Source organism: Bos indicus, chromosome 29 (assembly GCF_029378745.1).
Source record: "Bos indicus isolate NIAB-ARS_2022 breed Sahiwal x Tharparkar chromosome 29, NIAB-ARS_B.indTharparkar_mat_pri_1.0, whole genome shotgun sequence".
In the NCBI taxonomy this organism is placed as follows: Eukaryota; Metazoa; Chordata; class Mammalia; order Artiodactyla; family Bovidae; genus Bos; species Bos indicus.
In genome coordinates this window covers 1069927-1089996 of record NC_091788.1, presented here as the reverse complement: position 1 = coordinate 1089996, position 20070 = coordinate 1069927, and the positions used below count along the sequence as shown (strand labels likewise).

Here is a 20070-nt window from a genome sequence, read left to right as displayed (position 1 = left end):
TTCTCCTAAGTGCAACAAAGTACTTTCCAACCAGTGGAGCCTGTCCTGCCCTCCCCATTAGACCTATTAAAACCAGCTCTTGTGTTAGTGGATAAAGTCCTTTTCCCTCTGATTGTCTTTGTTACGCATGCCTGGGTCTCAGTCCGCTGAGAAATTCCTTAGAGCTCCACCTGAAGGCTTAGAAGGCAGATAGTATTGTATCTTTAGGGTTTCCTCCATTTCTCCTTGGTCTTTTTTTCCCACTTGAATGACCTTATTTGCCTTGCTCCACTCCTGCCTTACCCTGACCTTGGCAGTCCCCAGCCTCAGCCAGCAACCCTGGATTGCTGCTTCTGGTTAAAAATTTGTTCCATCTTATTTCACTAGGTCTCTGCATTTTCCCAGGAAAAATACTAATGGATTAATGGAATACATTTTGCAAAGAATAGATAACATGAATTTAGAAATAGTGCCCCAGCCCTAAAATGTGTCTGAAGAACTTCCCTTAATAAGAAATTTGGGTTTATGGGCCTTTTGGTGCCACTAAAAATAATCTGTAAGTAATCTGTAGTTTCCTTATGAGGAAGGCTTTCAATTTTTAAAAGATGGGTATCTTAATAATTTATGACTGAAGTAACTAAAAATCCTTTGTATTTCTGTTTTAAAAGATAAGTGGAGCTTGTAAGCCATGAAATACAATAATACTTTTGTGTTTTTGTGTGTTTTTTGCCTCCTCTGATTAAGCTTCTGCATCTTTCTATCCAGGGAAATTAAAAGATTAATATAAATCTGCAAGTATTTTAAAAATTTCCAGTGCTTCCTAAGTTATGGTGTCCCAAAAGTTGCTTTGCACATTATAGTAAGCTAATCTGTACACATCTGCTCACATATGGAGTCTTTTATGAAGGCTCAAACTGCAGTACAATGAATCTCAAACTTTCAGCAAAGGACTAGTTTTTACTTATTTTTTTTCATTTCCATCCTTTGCTGATTGATACTTTTGGTAAAATACAGTAAAGTGAATTACTGGAGGGACTTCCCTGGTGGTCCAGTGGTTAAGAATCATTCAGGGGATGTGGGTTCAATCCCTGGTCAGGGAACTAAGATCCCACATCCTTAGGGGCAGCTAAGCTCACGAGTCTCAACGGCGGAGAAGCCTGTGTGCCACAGCTGAGCCCGTGTGCTCTAGAGCCCATTGGTCACAACAAGAGAAACCCACATGCCACAACTGGGAGAGAAGCCCGTGAGCCCCAACTAGAACCTAGTGCAGCCAAATATATATATAATAAAATTTATTAAAAATAGAATTACTAGACAAATCTAAAAAGATACAAAATGAAAGCCCCCTCTTTATTATAATGGACATAAATTGAATGTCAAATATAAAAGTTTGAATGTTTTATTTTGTTTCTATGATTATCTTATCACAAACCAGTAAAAGGACCAGTCTTGGAGTAGAACGGATGAGAATACGTGCATAATTACCACCCAGTCACATATACTTCGTCGGAATGGACAGGGGTGATCAAAGGCCTTCCTTGCCCCATTGTTTTAAGGCACGTTCAGAGCTCAGTCATTTCCTGAGAGGAATGGAAGCTAAGGTAGGCATGGGAAAGTGGCTGGCAGGTCAGTTGCTGTGGCAGCAGTGGTTCAACCTGAGTTACCCACAGTTGGAAGGATGTGCTGTGGCCTTTGGGAGAGAGGTTGGAGAAAACCAATTAGCCCCTCACCAAGTGTTTAACAGTTGGCAAAAGAGCTGTGTTGGAACGTTGGCTCTCCTGCTTAGCTGTGTGCTTGGCAGTGTTATCCTCTCTGAAACTGTTTCCATGCACATAAAATAGGAAGAAGGAATGCCTCTGCTAACCACAGGGCTGGTTCAAAGGCTTAGTTATGGTTGGTGATAGATACTAAATTCTAAGACGTGCAAATGTAAAACGAAGCAACTGTAAAAATCCAGCTAATTATGAGGCAGGGGGCAGATGGACCCCCTTCCCCAGCGGGTAAAGCAGTTGGAGATTCATTCCCTGTTGACTGAAACTCCCAAGATGAGAGCAGTTCGATGATTAAGGGAGGAGGCTGGGCCCTGCCCAGACCACATATTCTCGTTAAAGTCAGAAGACTTCCCCAGACCACACATGCACAGAAAGGCTCCTTGCAAGCCAAGGGGGTTACAATGTCAAGGGATGCTCTACCCAAATGCCTTTGTGGTAGGATCCATCTTGGCTAAGAGACGTGTACACACAAAAGGATCCTGAGATATACCAGATAGGGAATGTGAATGAGGCAAATCAAAATGATTGGCCAAGGGAAAATTGTAAGATATACCTCATATAAGTGATTTAAAGTGCCATGAGGGTGCAACTCAGGGACTCTCCCTTTGAGTCTGCCCATGTGTCTATCCACAGGTACTGTACTGTTTTTCCTCCTAATAAATACTTCATTTGCTTCACTACTTTCTATGTGGAAATTCCTTTCTGCAAAGCCTCAGGGCCAGAGCCCTTGTCACTGACCACTGATCTAGTGGCTAGGTTAGGTGCTTTCACTGCTGCGACCCAGCCTCGATCTCTGGCTGGGAACCCAAGCCCTGCTTCAAGCCATTGCAGGCCAAGGCCACCCAAAAGCAATTAGAAGTTGGAAAAATGGTACAGATAACCAGTTTAAATTTTATTCATCAGTAGGAGAAGGTGTTTTAGGTGTTTTAGCATGTCCTGTATAAAAAATTTCTAGATGGTAAAGACAGCACATTTGTGGGTGGAAGATTTATTTTTTCCATGTCCATTGTTAAAGCCGATCTCTCTGGTTGACCTTTCCTCATACCCTCTGCCTTGGTCTTTCATTGACTTTCAGTTTCCTACTCTTGCTCTTTGTTGATGCCTTAAATACTTGGAGCTAAAGTCAGCTCTCTTTATATCTCATTTTAGGATGGGAATGAAAAGCAGTTCACCACAGAGAAAGCTTTCATGTTTTCAAAGCAGCAAGCACAGTAACACAGTTCAGTTCACTTCAGATGCATCCAACTCTTTGCGACCCCATGGGCTGCAGCACGCCAGGCATCCCTCTCCATCACCAACTCCCGGAGTCCACCCAAACCCGTGTCCATCGAGTCGGTGATGCCATCCAACCATCTCATCTTCTGTCTTCCCCTTCTCCTCCTGCCCTCAATCTTTCCCAGCATCAGGGTCTTTTCAAATGAGTCAGCTCTTTACATCAGGTGGCCAAAGTATTGGAGTTTCAGCTTCAGCATCAGTCCTTCCAATGAACACCCAGGACTGATCTCCTTCAGAATGGACTGGTTGGATCTCCTTGCAGTCCAAGGGACTCTCAAGAGTCTTCTCCAACACCACAGTTCAAAAGCATCAGTTCTTCGGCACTCAGCTTGCTTTGTAGTCCAAATCTCACATCCATACGTGACCGCTGGAAAAACACACAGTGATGCAAGTGGAACTCAAGTCAGTGACCAGAACTGGGTTTTGCCCTGAAGTTTGCTGTTAACTATCTGCAAGGTCACTTCCAGAAATTTGTTTATAGTCATACTTCACAAAGATCATTGTTTAGGGTTATTCAGGAAGTCTGTAAAAGTGAAAAACTGAGACCAATGTAAACATTGGAAAGAATGACTAAAACTATGGTACAGGGGTTGCAAACGCAGGCACTCGTTTGCACTCCTCTAAAGTTGAGCCTGAATGACTGGGGAGTCCTTCTACTCCTGATGTTCTGACTTGCCTTGCTTATGCACCAGAGAAACTTCCATGTTATGCTGTTTTCCTTTCCTTATTTAGTGATTGTGAACTGTTGTTTCAGGCTATACTTGGCCTGAAATCTGGTAGATGAGGGAGAAGTTTGAGGTAGAAAAGTAACATACAATCTGGAAAACTTCCTGATGACTTAGTGATACACCAAGATGAGGCCAGTGGCAGAATCTCTTCTTCCACTCAATTCGATTCATGGCCTCTCTTTTAACCTCTACACATTGTCTCATCCGATCCCCTTGAGACCCAAAGAGAGAGCTGTGGTCTGTGGTAACCAGCCACAGAAATCATACATTTATCCTCTAACTTTACCATCAGATTTCTTTGCCAGAACACCATGAAATCAAAGTGAAGAGTCCTGATAATTTCATGCTGGCCCGGAATTCTAATTGGCATTTGTATATCATTGTTGAATAAAAACAGAAAACTGAATTATTATTAAGTAAGTTCACTTTAGTGAGAAAAAGTCCTTTCAAACTGTGAGGTACCTTGGCATATTTATAGACAGAATTTCCTGAACAACCACTGGTCTGTTGTATCAAATGGACCTATGGGTGCACTTGATAAGGTCAAATCTGAAGCTAAAATCCTTTGATTTTACATTAGTAGTGCTCTTTCTCTCCCAACACTCAGTCTTTGCTAAATTTTATAGAAACCCCACCAATATTAGAAAACATTAAAAAAAGACAGACAACCCAATCAAAATATAGGCAGAAGACCTAAATAAATTTCTTAAAATGTACCAGTGGCCAACAGGCACATGAAAAGATGCTCACCATCACTATTAGAGAAATGCAAATCAAAAGTAGAATGAGGTATCACCTCACACCAGTCAGAGTGGCCATCATCAAAAAGTTTACAATTAATGCTGGAGAGAGTGAGGAAAAGACAAGCCTCCTATGCTGTTGATGGGAATGTAAACTGGGGCAGCCAATGGAAATTATGAAGAACAGTATGGAGGTTTCTTAAAAAACTAAAAATAGAGTTACCATATGATTCAGCAGTTGTACTCCTGGACATGTATCTGGAGAAAATCATAATTAGAAGACACTTGCACCTCAGTGTTCATTGCAGCACTTTGCAATAGCAACATGCAAGCAACCGAAGTGTCCATCAGCAGGTGACCAGATCAAAAAGATGCAGTATACACACACACACAGCACACTGGAATACTAGTCATAAAAAAGAATGAAATTATGCCATTTGCAGCAACATGGAAGGACCTAAAGATAATACTAAGTGAAATGAGGCAAAAGACAAATATCATAAATGTGGACTCTATGATACAAATGAACTTATTAAAAAGAAAGCAACAACAACAAACATATACACACCACTATATATAAAATAGGTAAATAACAAGGACTTACTGTGTAGCACAGGGAACTATATTTAATATCTTGTAATACCCTATTATGGAAAAGAATCTGAAAAAGAATGTGTGTGTGTGTGTATAACTGACTCAATTTGATGCACACTTAAAACAAACACAGCATTGTAAATCATCTATACTTCAAAAAAATATTTTTAATCTTACAAAAAATTGAATTTCCTAAGAGGAAGTGATTCATAGATGATAGTTGAACACCTTAGTTAACAAGAGGAAGCCATCTTGGCAGAAGGAACAAGTCTGATATAATTGATTGCCCAAGATATTTATTTTTGTATATACCACTTGAAATAAAAATTCTTAAGTGAATGAACAATTACAATGTATCCATGCTATGAATTACATTGTGGAGGCAGTAAGAATATTTAGCAATAGGTAGAGACATGAAATAATGCCCAAGAAACATTAAAGGAGAATAAGCAAGTTGTAAGGTAATGTGTATAATAGAATCCCACTTGGCCTAAAAAGAAATAGTTAAAATATGCATATTGTAGTATGTGTATATATAGATATGTTCATATATAGCAGGTCTAGAAGGATACACGAGTTTATTGAGTAGGACTGAATTTTTCTTTATGTATGGACATCAATATCATTTTAATTTTAAAGGATTTATCTCCTTTGTGAACACCTACCTAATGCGTAAAAGGTAGTGGAGATACCACATGTGAAATCTAATTTTAAAAATTACACAAATGCACTTACTTATTAAACAGAAACAGACTCACAGATCTCACACTTACGGTTACTAAAGGGGAAATGTAGCGGGAAGGGATAAGTTAGGAGATGGAGATTAACATATACACACTGCTATATATAAATTACGAATAAGAACCTACTGTACAGCACAGCTGCTGCTGCTGAGTCGCTTCAGTCATGTCCAGCTCTGCGACCCAGTAGACGGCAGCCCACCAGACTCCCCCGTCCCTGGGATTCTCCAGGCAAGAACACGAGTGGGTTGCCATTTCCTCCTCCAATGCATGAAAGGGAAAAGTGAAAGTGAATTAGCTCAGTTGTGTCCGGCTCTTCGTGACCCCATGGACTTCAGCCTACCAGGCTCCTCCGTCCATGGGATTTTCCGGGTAAGAATACTGGAGTGGGGTGCCATTGCCTTCTCCAGTACAGCACAGGGAACTTATCAATATTCTGTACTACCGTATATGGGAAAAGAATCTGAGAAAGAACGGATGTGTATATATATATTGGCTTCCCTGGTGGCTCAGATGGTAAAGAATCTGCCTGCAGTGCAGGAGACCTGGGTTGGGAAGATCCCCTGGAGGAGGGCATGGCACTCCAGTGTTCTTGCCTGGAGAATCCCATGGACAGAAGAACCTGGTGGGCTACAGTCCATGGAGTCAGAAAGAGTTGGACACGACTGAAGTGACTAAGCATGCACGTGTGCACGTGCACACATACACACACTCACTGGTGAGACTGCCTGCCAATGCAGGAGACTAGAGTTCAGTCCCTGGGTTAGAGAGATTCCCTGGAGAAGGAAATGGCAATCTGCTCCAGTATTCTTGCCTGGGAAATTCCATGGACAGAGGAGCCTGGCGGGCTACAGCCCATGGGGTCACAAGGAGTCAGACAACTATATATGTATATGTATATATATGTATAACTGATACATAACAGATTCACTTTGTTGTACACCTGAAACCAATTGAACATTGTAAATCAACTACTGAGAGAGTCAATTCCTAGGCAGGTTGACAAGAAGTCTGGGGTCCCTGAGGAGAGAGGGGTCTGGGGTTCTCGAGGAGGAGACAGGGATCCGGAATTCTCAAGGAGGAGGAAAGGACAAACTTTTTTCCCTCTACATTCCTTAGTCTTAGTCACATAAAACGTTTGTATCTTTAAGCCCAGAACTGATTATTACACAACAAACAACTCGGTTTAAACTCTGTACTAAGGGTTGTATAACAACAGTGTATCCTGCTTGAGGACAGTTTGTCCTTCTGTAAACCTTCTGGCTAATCCTGTTCTCTCAAAATGTAAATTATGGGAGTGGGTCTAGTAAGATCTTTACAACCTTGAGACACTCTTGATTATTGTAATAACTAATTAAAAAGTATATAACTCCCTTGTGTAGACTAGCAAGAGGGCACTCTCCATCACCCTTCTGGTGTCTATGTCAGAAGCTTTCTCTGTGCCTTTTTATACTTTAATAAAACTCTGCTATACAAAAGCTCTTGAGTGATCAAGCCTGGTCCCTGGTCCCAATGCTAAATCTTCGAAGATCACAAATCTGATATCGTTCACTGTAAGCTATCACTACACTACAATAAATAAAAAGTTTATTTTAATTAAAAGCAGTATAAATAGTGGGCCCAGTAACTGTGTTCTGAAGGGCTGGAAAAGCTTACAGTGGGGACGGGTGACGGATGTGCAGACAAGCGCATGTACTGGAGATTCACTATCAGAAGCTGAGCTGTGGATAGACACACTGCCCGTAATCACAAGGACATACTCTGCTTTCAGCAAACTGGAAGCATCTGAGTCTTCCTGGAAACTGGGCAGAAGAAACAAACGATATATAAAGGCTGATGATGGAGACAGGGTTTTCCTTCGCCCAACGGCCCTGCAGTTTCACTCCATCACATTCGGCTCCTCATGGTTCCATCTCCTAGCATTCTAGTCTGCCACCTCTTCTCTGCCTTCAGTACAGACACCTAGCCTTTCTGAACCCGATACACTCTCAGGCCTTGTCTCTGCATCCCTGAACTGAGCCAGACATGCTGATAACCTCGCTATCTCTCACTGCCTGGGCTCCTCAGTTGTGTGTGGTTCAATTTCAAATCAGAGGGAGTATGAAGTCCTGCGGGGTGTTTAGCATCTCCCTCGACTCCAGAGGACCGAGGTTCTCGTGCAGCAATCCTCGCCCACCTGGAACACCATGAAATGAAAGAGAAGTGTACATGCTTCTGGGTTTTTGAGATCACAGTCTCAGACAGGACATTCTGTCCACAGGGTACGTACGTTCTGTCCCGCGTCCTACGCACCATTGACTGGGTGATACACCCTCCACATCCTCGATTTGACCCCTTCCAGAAGCAGGAAGGGCTCTACTGAATTGTAAGTCACATTCTGGAAGCAAGAGCTTCAAATTAGTCTGGTTATAACGCAGGGGAGAATAATGGTGTTTTTCTGACTTGCTGAAGAATATTTATGGTTAGAATCAATGTGATTAATTCCACAGTCAATTAAAACTTTGCCAGGCCCCTGGCTCTGGCTGAGGGTTTTGCTTGTCTGCAGCTGACAGAAACCTCTTCTAGGCCTCTGAGTTCTCTGCAGGGATAGGCTCACAAATAAAGGATCGGGGCTTTATTTTTAGGTTTTATTTCAGCCTTTAAAACAGTTTTTTTTTTCACAGCTTGGAACATAACTTGCAGTTTAACATGTGCAGTGGCTAAACCTCTATGATTTAATGTTTTCTTTTTTGGAAAATAGAACTCCCAGGCTCAAGAATCAAGAACTTTCCACAGGAATATTCAAACTGGGGGGAGCTTTCAAAGTGCAAAATAGGGACATGGAAAGCTGAAGGAACAACCTTTGATGAAGATTTGGGGTGGGGGAGCAAATTTAATTTATATCTGGATTGGTACGTCTCGCTGGGTATTCTTTTCCACTTCTCCTTTTATACGAGGATTACCACCCTTGACTTCTGAGAAGCTGAGAGGCAGAGTTCTGGAAAGCAGGTAAGCTGTCAAGAGGACAGAGGTTCTGGCAGCTAACTAGATTTAATCCAATTTCCTGCTAATGGGCTTGCTGTGAGAAAAAGAGACAGTCAGGTTGATCCTTTCTGGCATGTCTCATCCTGCTTCCTCATGGTGCTGGAGACCAGTACAAGAAACCTGTCCTCCATGGCGGAGGTCTGGTTCCACTGGGTGCTGCGTGGGGAAAGGGCACAGGTGTGTCTGTGTACACCTCTGTGACCGAGGTGGCCCGAGGTGGCCCGTGTCTGTCATGCACTTGGGCTACAAATCAGTCATGCGGGTTAGCTGCTCTCTGGCATTCTGAATCAAGTAATGCCTCTGGATCAATGATAGCTCCTGTAACCCCAAAAGATTCCTTCCTGCAACCCTCGAGACAGTATGTAGGCAAAAGCCTCATACTAATGTCTCCAGGCAACTTTCTTGAAGTGATATGGACACTTGGGACTTGGAGGGAGGGAGAAGAGAATGTTCTAGGTCTCCTTCATGTGTGCATGGGTGAATCTGCAGCTGAGGGCTGGGGACACAGCTAATAAGGTCAAATTCCACCAATAAACGGAGTGGTACCTTTGATTTGTAGCTAAGAATGTTGGAGAAAAAAAGGAGAATGGAAGATAAATTAGGCCTGCTTTAGAACTTGCTGAAAGGAGGCTGGCACGGAGAGATACAGGTACCCACGGTGGCCAGTGACTTCAGAAGCTAAGGACCAGGACCAGCTGTGGCCCATCCCCAGTGGACCTGAAGCCCCAGCACTCCAGGGTGCTTGACTTTCTCCAGGACCTGGCATAGCTCTCATTGCGTCCTAGGCTCTGGAAGATTCTTCACAGCTTCCTTTAATTGCTCGGAGTGCTCTGTGCTACTGTGGGCTTCACTTGATACTCTGAGGGTGAGGTAGGTCAGGGCCAGGTGTTCCCCAGCCCACTGGGAGCCAGGGAGGCCCTGGCGTGCCGGGAAGCGTGAGTGACTGAGGGGGTAGGTTCGAAGCCCACGGTGACTTTCCTGCCCATCCTGCGGTCTCAGCCTTCACACAGGTGGTGTCCCCAGCTTGTCAGGGGGCCGCCCGCGTGGAGATGAGCTGCTTTCCTCACAGTGGCCTCCCCTGGGGCCTCAGGAGGGAAAGTCTAACCCTGGAGTGAGAGAGGAAAAGAGGCAATTCTCTCCCTGTCCCTTGTTCCCAATGGTGGTCCCCCCAGAACAAATTTAGCTCTTCTCCCTAAAGCTCCAAGCCACAGGGAGGAGGGGGTGCTCTCCCTGCTCTGAGAGGTGCTCACAGCAGTCTCCATGGGAGAAGCTGGAGGCGGCCACAGGCAGAGAAGACTAGAGCACAGAGAGCATGTTAGAGTGCTGCATGCTTGGTCTGGAAATACTCCCGCCTCTGCTATGGGGCTTCCCGATGGCTCAGGAGGTAAAGAACCCACCTGCAAGGCAAGGAGCCACAAGAAACACGGGTTCGATCCCTGGGTCAGGAAGACCCCCTGGAGGAGGAAATGGCAACCCTCTGTAGTGTTCTTGCCTGGAGAATCCCATGGGCAGAGGAGCCTGGTGGGCTACAGTCCATGGGGTCAGAGAGTCAGAAACGACTGAGCAGAAGCACACGGGCATGGGGACCCCTCCAGTGACCTCCGCCCCGCCAGAGCAGAGTGCAGTGAGGAAGCAGACCCGGCACTGGGCTGCCGTGGCCCCAGGGCTGAACACAGCGCGGGCTCACAGCCCCGCCCTCCTCCTCGTTGACCTCCAGGCCACTGGGACTGACGTGGTCCCAGCCACAGTCCAGCTCCAGGCAGTCATCTTCGTCAACATGCAGCTATCCCAGCAGCAACGTGTGGCTACGGCAGAACAAGAGGCTCGGGCAGGACTGGCCGCGTGTGTTCCTTTCGTTGGAAAATCGCGTCTTCCTCTTGAGGTAGGAATGTCACTGGGTCTGGCCTTGGCTAACACTCTACATCCTGCAGCTCAATCTCCTCTGTTGTGCTTTCTGCAAAGCAAAAGACACAAGGGCTGTGAGTTGCCACTCAGCTGGGGGTGCTTTCTTGGTGAGAAGAAGGTAACACGGGCATCAATTATCACAAGGCCCGGAGAATTACCTTTGAGCTTGTGTCTTCTCTTCCTTTGGAATTTATAGGCACACTTATTACAAACCCACATGAGGCTGATCAGCAGCGCGGCCACGGCAACGAGAAAAGCAAGGAAGACAGCGACAAAGTGGAGGTCTTCATAGAGGATCTCTACAGGGTGTGTGGGGGGTGGGGGGGGGGGGCAGATAACATCTCTTAATATCAAGTTGGCCTCCCACACACTCCAATTTTCTAGAGGCCCCTGGGGCCCCGGGAGCGTCTCACCTGAGACGTGCAGCACGATGGTGCCAAACCGGCTGCTCCCCAGGCGCTCGGTCACCGTGACGATGTAGGAGCCGGAGTCCCGCACGCCCACGCTGAAGAGCTGGATGGAGCCATTGTCGAAGGTGCACACCCTGTCCTTGTGGCTCTGGGAGATGTTGGCCTGAGTCCCCGGCTTCCACTCCACGATCTTCTGCACTCCCCAGCTGGACGTGTACTTCCATTCGATGGTGGGGATCCCGTGGCAGGAGTAGTCAACCGAGAGCAGGATGTCCTCTTCCACCGTGGCGTTGATGGCTGGCTGGGGAATGTACAGTGATACGCCCTGACCTGTGGGATGGAGCGCTAGACGTGGGGCCACTTACACGGGCTCGCAGGGAAGTCAACTTCCATCCTGCATTCTTTTACTTAGCCAGTATTTATTGAGTGCCTATTACATGGCAGGGGCTTCCCAGGTGGCGCTAGTGGTAAAGAATCCACCTGCCAATGCAGGAGACATAAGAGACATGGGTTCGATCCCTGGATTGGGAAGATCCCCTGGAGGAGGGCATGCCAACTCACTCCAATATTACTGCCTAGAGAGTCCCATGGACAGAGGAGCCTGGTGGGCTACATACGGTCCATAGGGTCGCAAAGAGTTGGACACAACTGAAGCGACTTAGCACACATTACATGTCAGGCTCTCTTCTGGGTTCTGATGGTGACACTACAGAGGTGAATATTATGGACTGAATGTTTATAGTCCCCTTCCCCCCAATTTCTAAGTTGAAGCCCTTCCCCATCCCACCCAGGTGGCTATATTTGGAAGTGGTGTCTCTAAGGAGGAATTAGGGTTAAATGAGGTCGTAAGTGTGGGGCCCTGCTCCAGTAGGATTAGTGGTTTGGCTTTTTTGGGTTTTTCTTGCCACAGCACATGATATATGGAATCTCAGTTCCTCAACTAGGGGTCAAACACACCCCCTATACTGAAAAGTGTGGAATCTTAACCATTGGGCCACCAGGAAAGTCCTTAGGGATTACTGTCTATAAGAACAGTCTCTCTCTCTCTCATATGGAGAAAGGACCATTTGAGGTCACAGTGAGAAGGCAGATGTCTGCAACCAGGAAGAGAATTCTCCTTGGAAACCAAACCATGCCAGAACCTTGATCTGAGACTTCACAGCCTCCAAACTGTATGAAAATAAATCTGTGTTGCTTAAACTCCCCAATCTGCCATATTTTGTTATGGCATCCCAAGCTAGAACACTGAACAAAACACAAGGTTATCACTCACTATTTCCTAGAGCTTCCATTGTATAAGGGAGACATACAAGAGTTAAATAAACATACAAGATCACTTTATAAGTGCTTTAAAGATAACGAAACAGGTAGGTGGCGATGGAGGTGGTACACAACATTAGGATGGTCAGAGAGAACCCCTCTGTGGAAATGAACTGGAGCCAAGGAACAGAGAGGAAAAGGAGGCAACCATGTGAAGACAAGCATTTCAGGCAGAGAGGGCAACTGAAAGACTGAAGTGAGAGTGAACTGGCACGTCTGAGGGACAGGAGGAAGGCCAGAATGTAGAGTGCAGGGAGCCAGGGGGAGTTCAGGAGGCGAGGCTGGAGGGCTGGGCGGAACTCGGGTCGTGATGTGGGAGTCAGGGTGATGGGAAGCCGTAAGAAGGCTGAGAAGAAAGGTGACATTCTCCACCGAGCTTGAGAAAGCCCACCATGGAGAATGTCTGGAGGTGAGGGAGCCAGTGTGGAGGCAGGAAAAACAGTCAGGCGGCTGCTGCAGCGGCTACAAATGAAGACAGCCTTGAAAAGAGTGAGGGGGTCTGACTTAGGATGTGTGTGGGAGCAAAGGACAGAACCTGCTAATTATAGCTGTGGGGTGGGCAAGGCAAAGAGGCATCAAGCAGAGACGTCTGCGTGAGCTGGCTAGGATGGTAGATGTTATGATACATTTATTAAGTAGGTGCCAGGCACAGGCCCTGTGCTAACTGCTTCACACACCACTGTGTCTTTAAAGCATCACACAACCCCCTGCAATTCTATCCAGGCTGTAACAAACTCCAGCATCAACAGGTTTCACTAGCTGGTTTAAGTTCACCCTGCAAGGCTGAGATTCTCACAAAGGTGGCCAACTCCAAAGCTCAAATATTTAACCTCTATGCTCAAGTCAAAGGTCAGTGGTTGCCAGTGGAGGGCACAGAATGTAACAAACCTGTGCCAGCCCCCTCTCCCCCTCAATCACACACACACAGGATGGCCAGGGCTGGCTGGAGACGGGGTAGGGCAGGATTCGGGCTTGGAGCCCATGCCTGGGTTTCCACCTCCACTTCCTATTTAACCCCTTTACTTGTTGGGTGCCCAGTTGCCTCAGGGCTCCTGCTGTGTGGCTGCAGGTAACCACATCTGTTAATTTTCTCATTGTCCTCTCCTATCCCCAGAACATGGGCTTCCCCGATGGCTCAGGGGTAGAAGAATCTGCCTGGGTAAAGAATCTGCCTGCAATGCGGGAGACACAGGAGATTCAGGTTCTATCCGTGGGTCGGGAAGATCGCCTGGAGTAGGAAACGGCAACCCATTCCAGTATTCTTGCCTAGAGAATCCCATGGTCAGAGGAGCCTGGTGGGCTCATGGGGTCCATGGGGTCGCAAAGAGTTGGACACGACTGAAGCAACTTAGTACATGCACACATATCCCCAGAATATCCTATTACCATTCCTCTCCTAAATCTTTGCCAAGTGGCTGGGGATAATCCAATAGGTTCTACGCTGAAAAACTGGGAGGTAATAATGGCTTTTAAGAATTACAGCTGCCAAGTAACAGAAAAATATTTTCTCCTCAACTTCATTTTTAAAAACGTTAAACTCACAGAAAGGTTGAAAGACAAGTATAATTAATATCTATGCACCCTCTACTAAATTCACCAATTAATAACATTTTGCCACATTTGCTTTCTCTCTCTCTGGAAGGAAACAGAGGTTAAGTTTCAGGTCAGCCCTTAGAGGGTAGGAGGTAAGTGCTTTCTTCATCTCAGTACTCCCTGTACGCAGCATAACGCCTGACACCCAGCAATTGGCCAATAAGTGTTTGTTGAATGAGTAAGTGAACGACTAACAATTATGTGAACAAGGAGGTGAGCCTTGTTGAAATGTTCTCATAGAAATGTTGCTGCTTGGGTGGTTCGGCTTCCCTGGTGGTCAGTGGTAAAAAATCTGTCTGCAATGCAGGAAACACGTATTTGATCCCTGAGTCAGGAATATCCCCTGAAGAAGGAAATGGTAACCCACTCCAGTATTCTTGCCTGGAGAATCCCATGGACAGAGAAGCCTGGTGGGCTACAGTCCATGAAGTCACAGAGTCAGACACGACTTAGCAACTAAACAGCAACAACAAACAAAAGTTTCTACACACATAGAAAAAAGTGAAGTGTGTTAGTCGCTCAGTTGTGTCCAACTCTTGTTGGCCCCATAGACTAGAGCCTGCCAGGCTCCTCTCTCCATGAGATTCTCCAGGCAAGAATACTGGAGAGGGTTGCCATTTCCTTCTCCAGGGGATATTCCGGACCCAGGGATCAAACTCAGATCTCCCACGTTGCAGGCAGTTTCTTTACCATCTGAGCCACCAGGGAAGCGCTTTAATAGGGACCTCGGGAACCTCCATTTCGAGCCTTTCAGTTACTTTGGCTCAAGAAACAGCAAAACTGAAAAACAAAAATAGTAAGCCCAAGTTTTTCAGATGCTGACACAGCTGCAAACTGGCCAACAGGTCCTTGTTAGTTTCTGTATTTTCTTTTGATCAGAGAAACCTCCTCCTAATCTGACAAATGAATCAGGCATTTAATTAGGTTTTAGGAACAAAGAGTTCCTCCTCTTCCTGGTACACAGAATTAAGAATAAACTGTCTATGGTAAAGATTAATAGGAAAATTAATAATTCTAAGTGTTTAAAGGCAAACTGTTTGTCAATTGTTTAAAAAGTTGAATTAATGAGTAACCATCCCTGCACCATATGCCAAAATCATTCCAGAACAAGTCCAGAGGAACTGAGTGGCCGGGCCAACATTCAGACCTGGCTCAAATGTTCTACTCAAGGAAGTTATGCAGTAAATCAGATTTCACTTGTAAAATGGATGCCAGGCAGCCATGAACAAGAATGAATTTTGTGTGGACCAAGGAAGATATCTATGACATGGTATTCAGTTAAAAAATAAATTTATAGGCCTTCCCTTTTGGTTCATTGGTTAGGAACCCACCAGCCAACGCAGGGGACACAGGTTCATCCCTGATCCGGAAGAGTCTGCATGCCTCAAGGCACCTAAGCCTGAGTACCACAACGACGGAAGCCCGTGTTCTCTCGAGCCTGACCCCACACCAAGAGAAGCCGCAGCGACGAGAAGCCGGCGTGCCACACCTCGAGAGAGCCCGTGTGCATCAGTGAAGGCCCAGCACAGCCAAAAAATGTTCTTTTATATTTGTAAAACAGTACGCTATGATCTGATTTACATATGAGTAAATATGTGCTAATTTGTATATATTCTGTGTAGAAAAATGTTGGAGTAATATATGCTCTATTAATAAGGATTATGCATTAGAGATTGGATGGCAACAGAAAATTTAAGTTATACATTTATATCATTTTGAATTTTCACACTAATTAAATTGACAATTTAAAAATGTTTAAGAAACCTTTTAAAGTTCTCCTGATTAGACCAATCTGGTGAGCAAAGTTTAAAAGTTTACCTTGCTCTTTGTATTTACTCGAATTCTTTATGGAGAGAAGAGAAGAACTAAATTCTACCAATTTCCAAGATAGGAAGAGGTCATGAACTGAGGACATCAGCAGGACAGAAGTCACTGGAACCTGAACCAAGGGGCTTCCTGAAAACCTGACTTCCTAGAGCTGCTGACATCCACTGGAGACCAGTCAAAGAGAAAGTACCAGGCAAGTGCCACCAGCTACCGAGCAGCAGGCTGGAATATAACACTCAGGATTGGTCCTTATTCCTTTTCCTACAAGTAAATTACAGAGGTAGTGCTTCGCTGCCTTTAAAAATTGATTATTTAAGGAGGATATATTCCCTTAAATATATCCTCCTTGTGAGAAAGCCAAGCCAAATCACAATAAAGGATAATACTGTTTAGTATTTGGGCCACAGTTTCAGGAGATAAGAACATGAATTAATGGGGAGATACATATTACCCATTATGGAGGATGCACCTTAATCAGCACAATTCATTTTCACCTCACTTATCTGGAAAGCCACCTATCCAGTCTGTGTGATCATCAGGAGAGGCCCAGGAAAAAGCATCATTGTCACAAGCCTCCTTATCAAGACTGTATGCGGCTAAGGGGCCTCCCCAGTGGCTCAGTGGTAAAGAATCCACCTGCCAATGCAGGACCCATGGGTTTGATCCCTGATCCAGGAAGATCCCACATGCCTTGGAGCAACCAAGTCTGTGTGTCACAACTATTGAGCCTCTGCTCTGGTGTCTGGAGCCACCGAGCCCTTGTGCCTGGAGCCTGCACTCCACAATGACAGAAGCCACTGCCATGAGAAGCCCGTGCAGCAGTGAAGACCCAGCACAACTAAAACTAACTGAATAAAAATAAATAAAATTACATTAAAAAAAAGACTGTATGCAGCTAAACTATGAGTCAGAAAGCCAAGTCTCGGAGTCCTAACTTGGAAGGACTGGAGCAGGGTGCTGGAGTGATGAGTCCCGTCACGGAAGGGTCATTCCAGGTGTGGTGAGGTGTGGTGGAGACACCTGCCGCGGGTGGGTCTACAGGGGCTCACCCTGGGGACCTCCTAGCTGTGAGACCTGCAGACAGAGCCTTCACTGCTGGAAGCCTCGCTTCCTCTGCTGTGGAATGACTGGAACACCTCCAGAGCAGGGCTGCAAGGATGAGGCAACACAGCACATGCAAGGCCCAGCCGGACTCAGCATGCAGAGCCTGCCCAGGGCCTGCAGCTCCCCCCATCCCCTCCCCATCAGTGGGTCACTGGGCTCGAGTGACCAAGACTCCTGGTTTGCCCAGGGCTGCAAGTTTTCCCAGGTTCAAGAGCTTCAGGGCTAAAATCAGGATAGTCATGGGCAAAACAGGACAGCCGGTCACCCTTTCTGAGATTCACAGAAACACTGAAGAATAAACCAGACAGACAGCAGCTGGTTCCTGAGGCGCTCAGGGGGCTTGACAGTGGGCACAGAGGCAGCTCTAGGTAGGCAGGACAGAGCTCTTCTGCCCTGTGCTCTCTCAGCCGTGCTGAGCTGCGGGATGTGGGCTCCAGATGCAACGCTTCAGTACCCGTGGTGCCGGGCTTCTCTAGCTGAAGCCATGCGCTTAGCCGCCCTGCAGCATGTGGGCCCTCAGTTCATGACCAGGGGTCAAATCCTCATCCCTGGCATTGGGAGGCAGGTTCTCAACCACTGGACCACCGGGTAAGTCCCAAGTCATTCTTCCTTAACCCTCTGTCTTCCAAAGGCATCTCCACAGCTCAGCAATCTCATTGCATCTCCTTTTTAGTGATCGAGCACAGCCCTGCACTCCCCACACCCATCCACAGCAGGGCACTGGTTCGTGGGTGTTGACCGGAGGAAAGTATACCATCATCCCCATTTTAAAGAGGAGGAAAGTCACTGAGGCTAGGTAATTTGTGCAGTATCACAGTTTAAGTGTCAGAGCAGAGATGGAAATCTGGGGTACTCTTCAACTGTCCCGGTAATAAGCCAGGTATTTCCAGGAGCTGGGAAGAGGTAAGACATCATTAAAACTGAGGCTTGAAGACTAAGATTTTGAAAGGGAATAAGGGCAATCCCAGCTGAGAAAACAGCCCACCTAGAGGGGCACGATAGGTGCTTATGTTTGAGGCTTGGTGAATGGGAAGCACAGACGAGCTGTACCACGAGGAATCTGTCACAGGCTGGGATCAACTGCATGTGTTACTGCAGGCAGTGAGGCCCCAGGATGGTGTTCAAGAGGAAGTGTGTGCTCAGTTGCTCATTCATGCCTGACTCTTTGCAGCCCCCTGGACTGTAGCCCACCAGGCTCCTCTGTCCCTGGGATTCTCCAGGCAAGAACACTGGAGCAGGTTGCCACCTCCTCCTCCAGGGGATCTTTCCAACCCAGGAATTGAGTCTGCATCTCTTATTTCTCTTGCACTGGCAGGAAAATTCTTTACCAACTAGTGCCATCTGCATGACATATCTAAACCGGGCTTCAGAAAGGGCAATCTGGCTGCAGAATCCACGATCTTATCATCTATGCACCTCACCTGCACTGCCCTGGGCCCACCACATGTTCCTGTCCTATGCACCTTCAGGAGAACTCATGGCTGGAATCCAGTTGGGAGCACCCTGCAATGCTGAGTGTGGACAGACCTGGGCCCGCCTCTGACCAGGACTGGGGAGACAGCAGTGGGGGTGGGGCAGGAAGTGCATACACGCAGGGCAGAGCTGCCTTGAACAGGTATCTGCTGGGACAACTCATCTCCAGTTCATTTCAGAAATACTAGTGCCCAGTACAGGGCCCAGCGCTTCGTAGTTGCTCACAATATGCTCGTAGGAAAGAACAAATAAAGGATAAATAAACACACATGCCCTGCCTCTTGAACTGCTGCCCATTGGGAAAGAACAGGAAAGTGTGGCATTGGACCTGTGCTGAGGAGGCAACAGTTCTGATTGAGGGAGGTCCTGACAAGACTCCTTTTCCTATTAGAGTCAAATAGCTAAGATGAGAAATAGCACAATTTTAAGTTGGAACTAAAATACGCATGTCCCCTTCATTCTTGAAACAAGCAAGCCTGGAGTTTAAGAAATATAGCTTCATGAGGAGCCAACACAGCAACCCCAAATACTGGCTTTCTGGTTTAGATGCCATGAATGGTGTTAATGATTGACATCTACACATAATTTATAGGGTACCTATCCCTCCTGTTAGCTCAGGTAGTAATTCCCCAGCTTGGTGCCTGATTACTCAGAGACCAAAGCTCAGCTCCTCCCTGAGGGAGCTCCTCCCATCCCCTTGACATTGCTATATAATGGCCTTGGGAAGTCACCCAGATGTCAGCCAAGCCCAAACAAAAGAGATGCAAGCTGAGATCAAGGCTGGCAGGCTGCTTTCTTTCAGGTTTCTGTATTTGTACCCCAACTAGAAATATCACCGCAAAACAGCAAGGGCCACCATTTCTAGTTGCAACACTCGTTAAGTACTACCTGTCATATACATTTATCACAGTCCAGTGAAACCTAGGCTGCGAAAGCTGATTGACTTGGCTGCTATCAGACTAGGAACAGTGAGAAAGTTTGATAACATTATGTTGTCAGGAGTGTGTAGAAGTTATACTGAATCATTACTGTGGTGACTATAAGTGGACGTGACCTGCTTGAAGGGCAATATGGTGAAACCTATAGAAATATTAAATAGCACATACCTTTTGACCCAGAAATCCTATTTCTAGGAACTTATCCTACAAGTAGTAAGGGCACAGAGATACAAAGATACAGGTGCAGATACTGTCACTGAGGCATAGTACAGTCAATTGCAGTAGCAGAAGACTGGTGACAACGTGTGTGTTAGCTGGTAAGAAACCAGTAGAGGAAACTGTTTCTTACTCCATAAAGAATGCTTCTGACATTTACTACCAGAACTTAGTGCAGATCCCACAGGTTAAGGGCTCAGTCTCACAAGACTGCTCCCCACTTCAGACACCAATCACAAGTCCAAGTTTCTGTACTTCTGACTGACTGCGTATAAATTGGGGGTTTCCATGGTTTCTCAAGTTTGATAATTTGCTAGAACATCTCACAGAACTCAGGAAGGCACATTACTTACTATGAGCACTTTATTATAAAGGATACAACTCAGGAACAGCCACATGGAAAAGATGCCACAGGGCAAGGTATGTAGGAGG

The 20070-nt window shown here is 46.0% G+C and overlaps 1 protein-coding gene across 7 annotated transcripts in view; it reads right to left on the bottom strand.

Moving 5' to 3' along the window:
- Nucleotides 1–2622: 2622 nt before the first annotated feature.
- VSTM5 (V-set and transmembrane domain containing 5) overlaps nucleotides 2623–20070 on the bottom strand; it is a 36797-nt gene continuing 19349 nt past the window's right edge. The window contains exons 2-6 of one of the 7 annotated variants that reach the window (XR_011564825.1): nucleotides 11171–11497; nucleotides 10916–11056; nucleotides 5958–10806; nucleotides 4718–4900; nucleotides 2623–3393 (exon numbers count right to left, since the gene is read on the bottom strand). Coding sequence is in view for 1 of the 7 variants with exons in the window: in XM_070782473.1 (XP_070638574.1) it covers nucleotides 10763–10806; nucleotides 10916–11056; nucleotides 11171–11497 (512 nt within the window). In the remaining 6 variants the exon portion in view is untranslated. Of the gene's footprint in view, nucleotides 10807–10915; nucleotides 11057–11170; nucleotides 11498–20070 lie in introns of all 7 variants that reach the window. The other 6 variants (XR_011564822.1, XR_011564823.1, XR_011564824.1 and 3 more) reach the window with 6 other exon arrangements.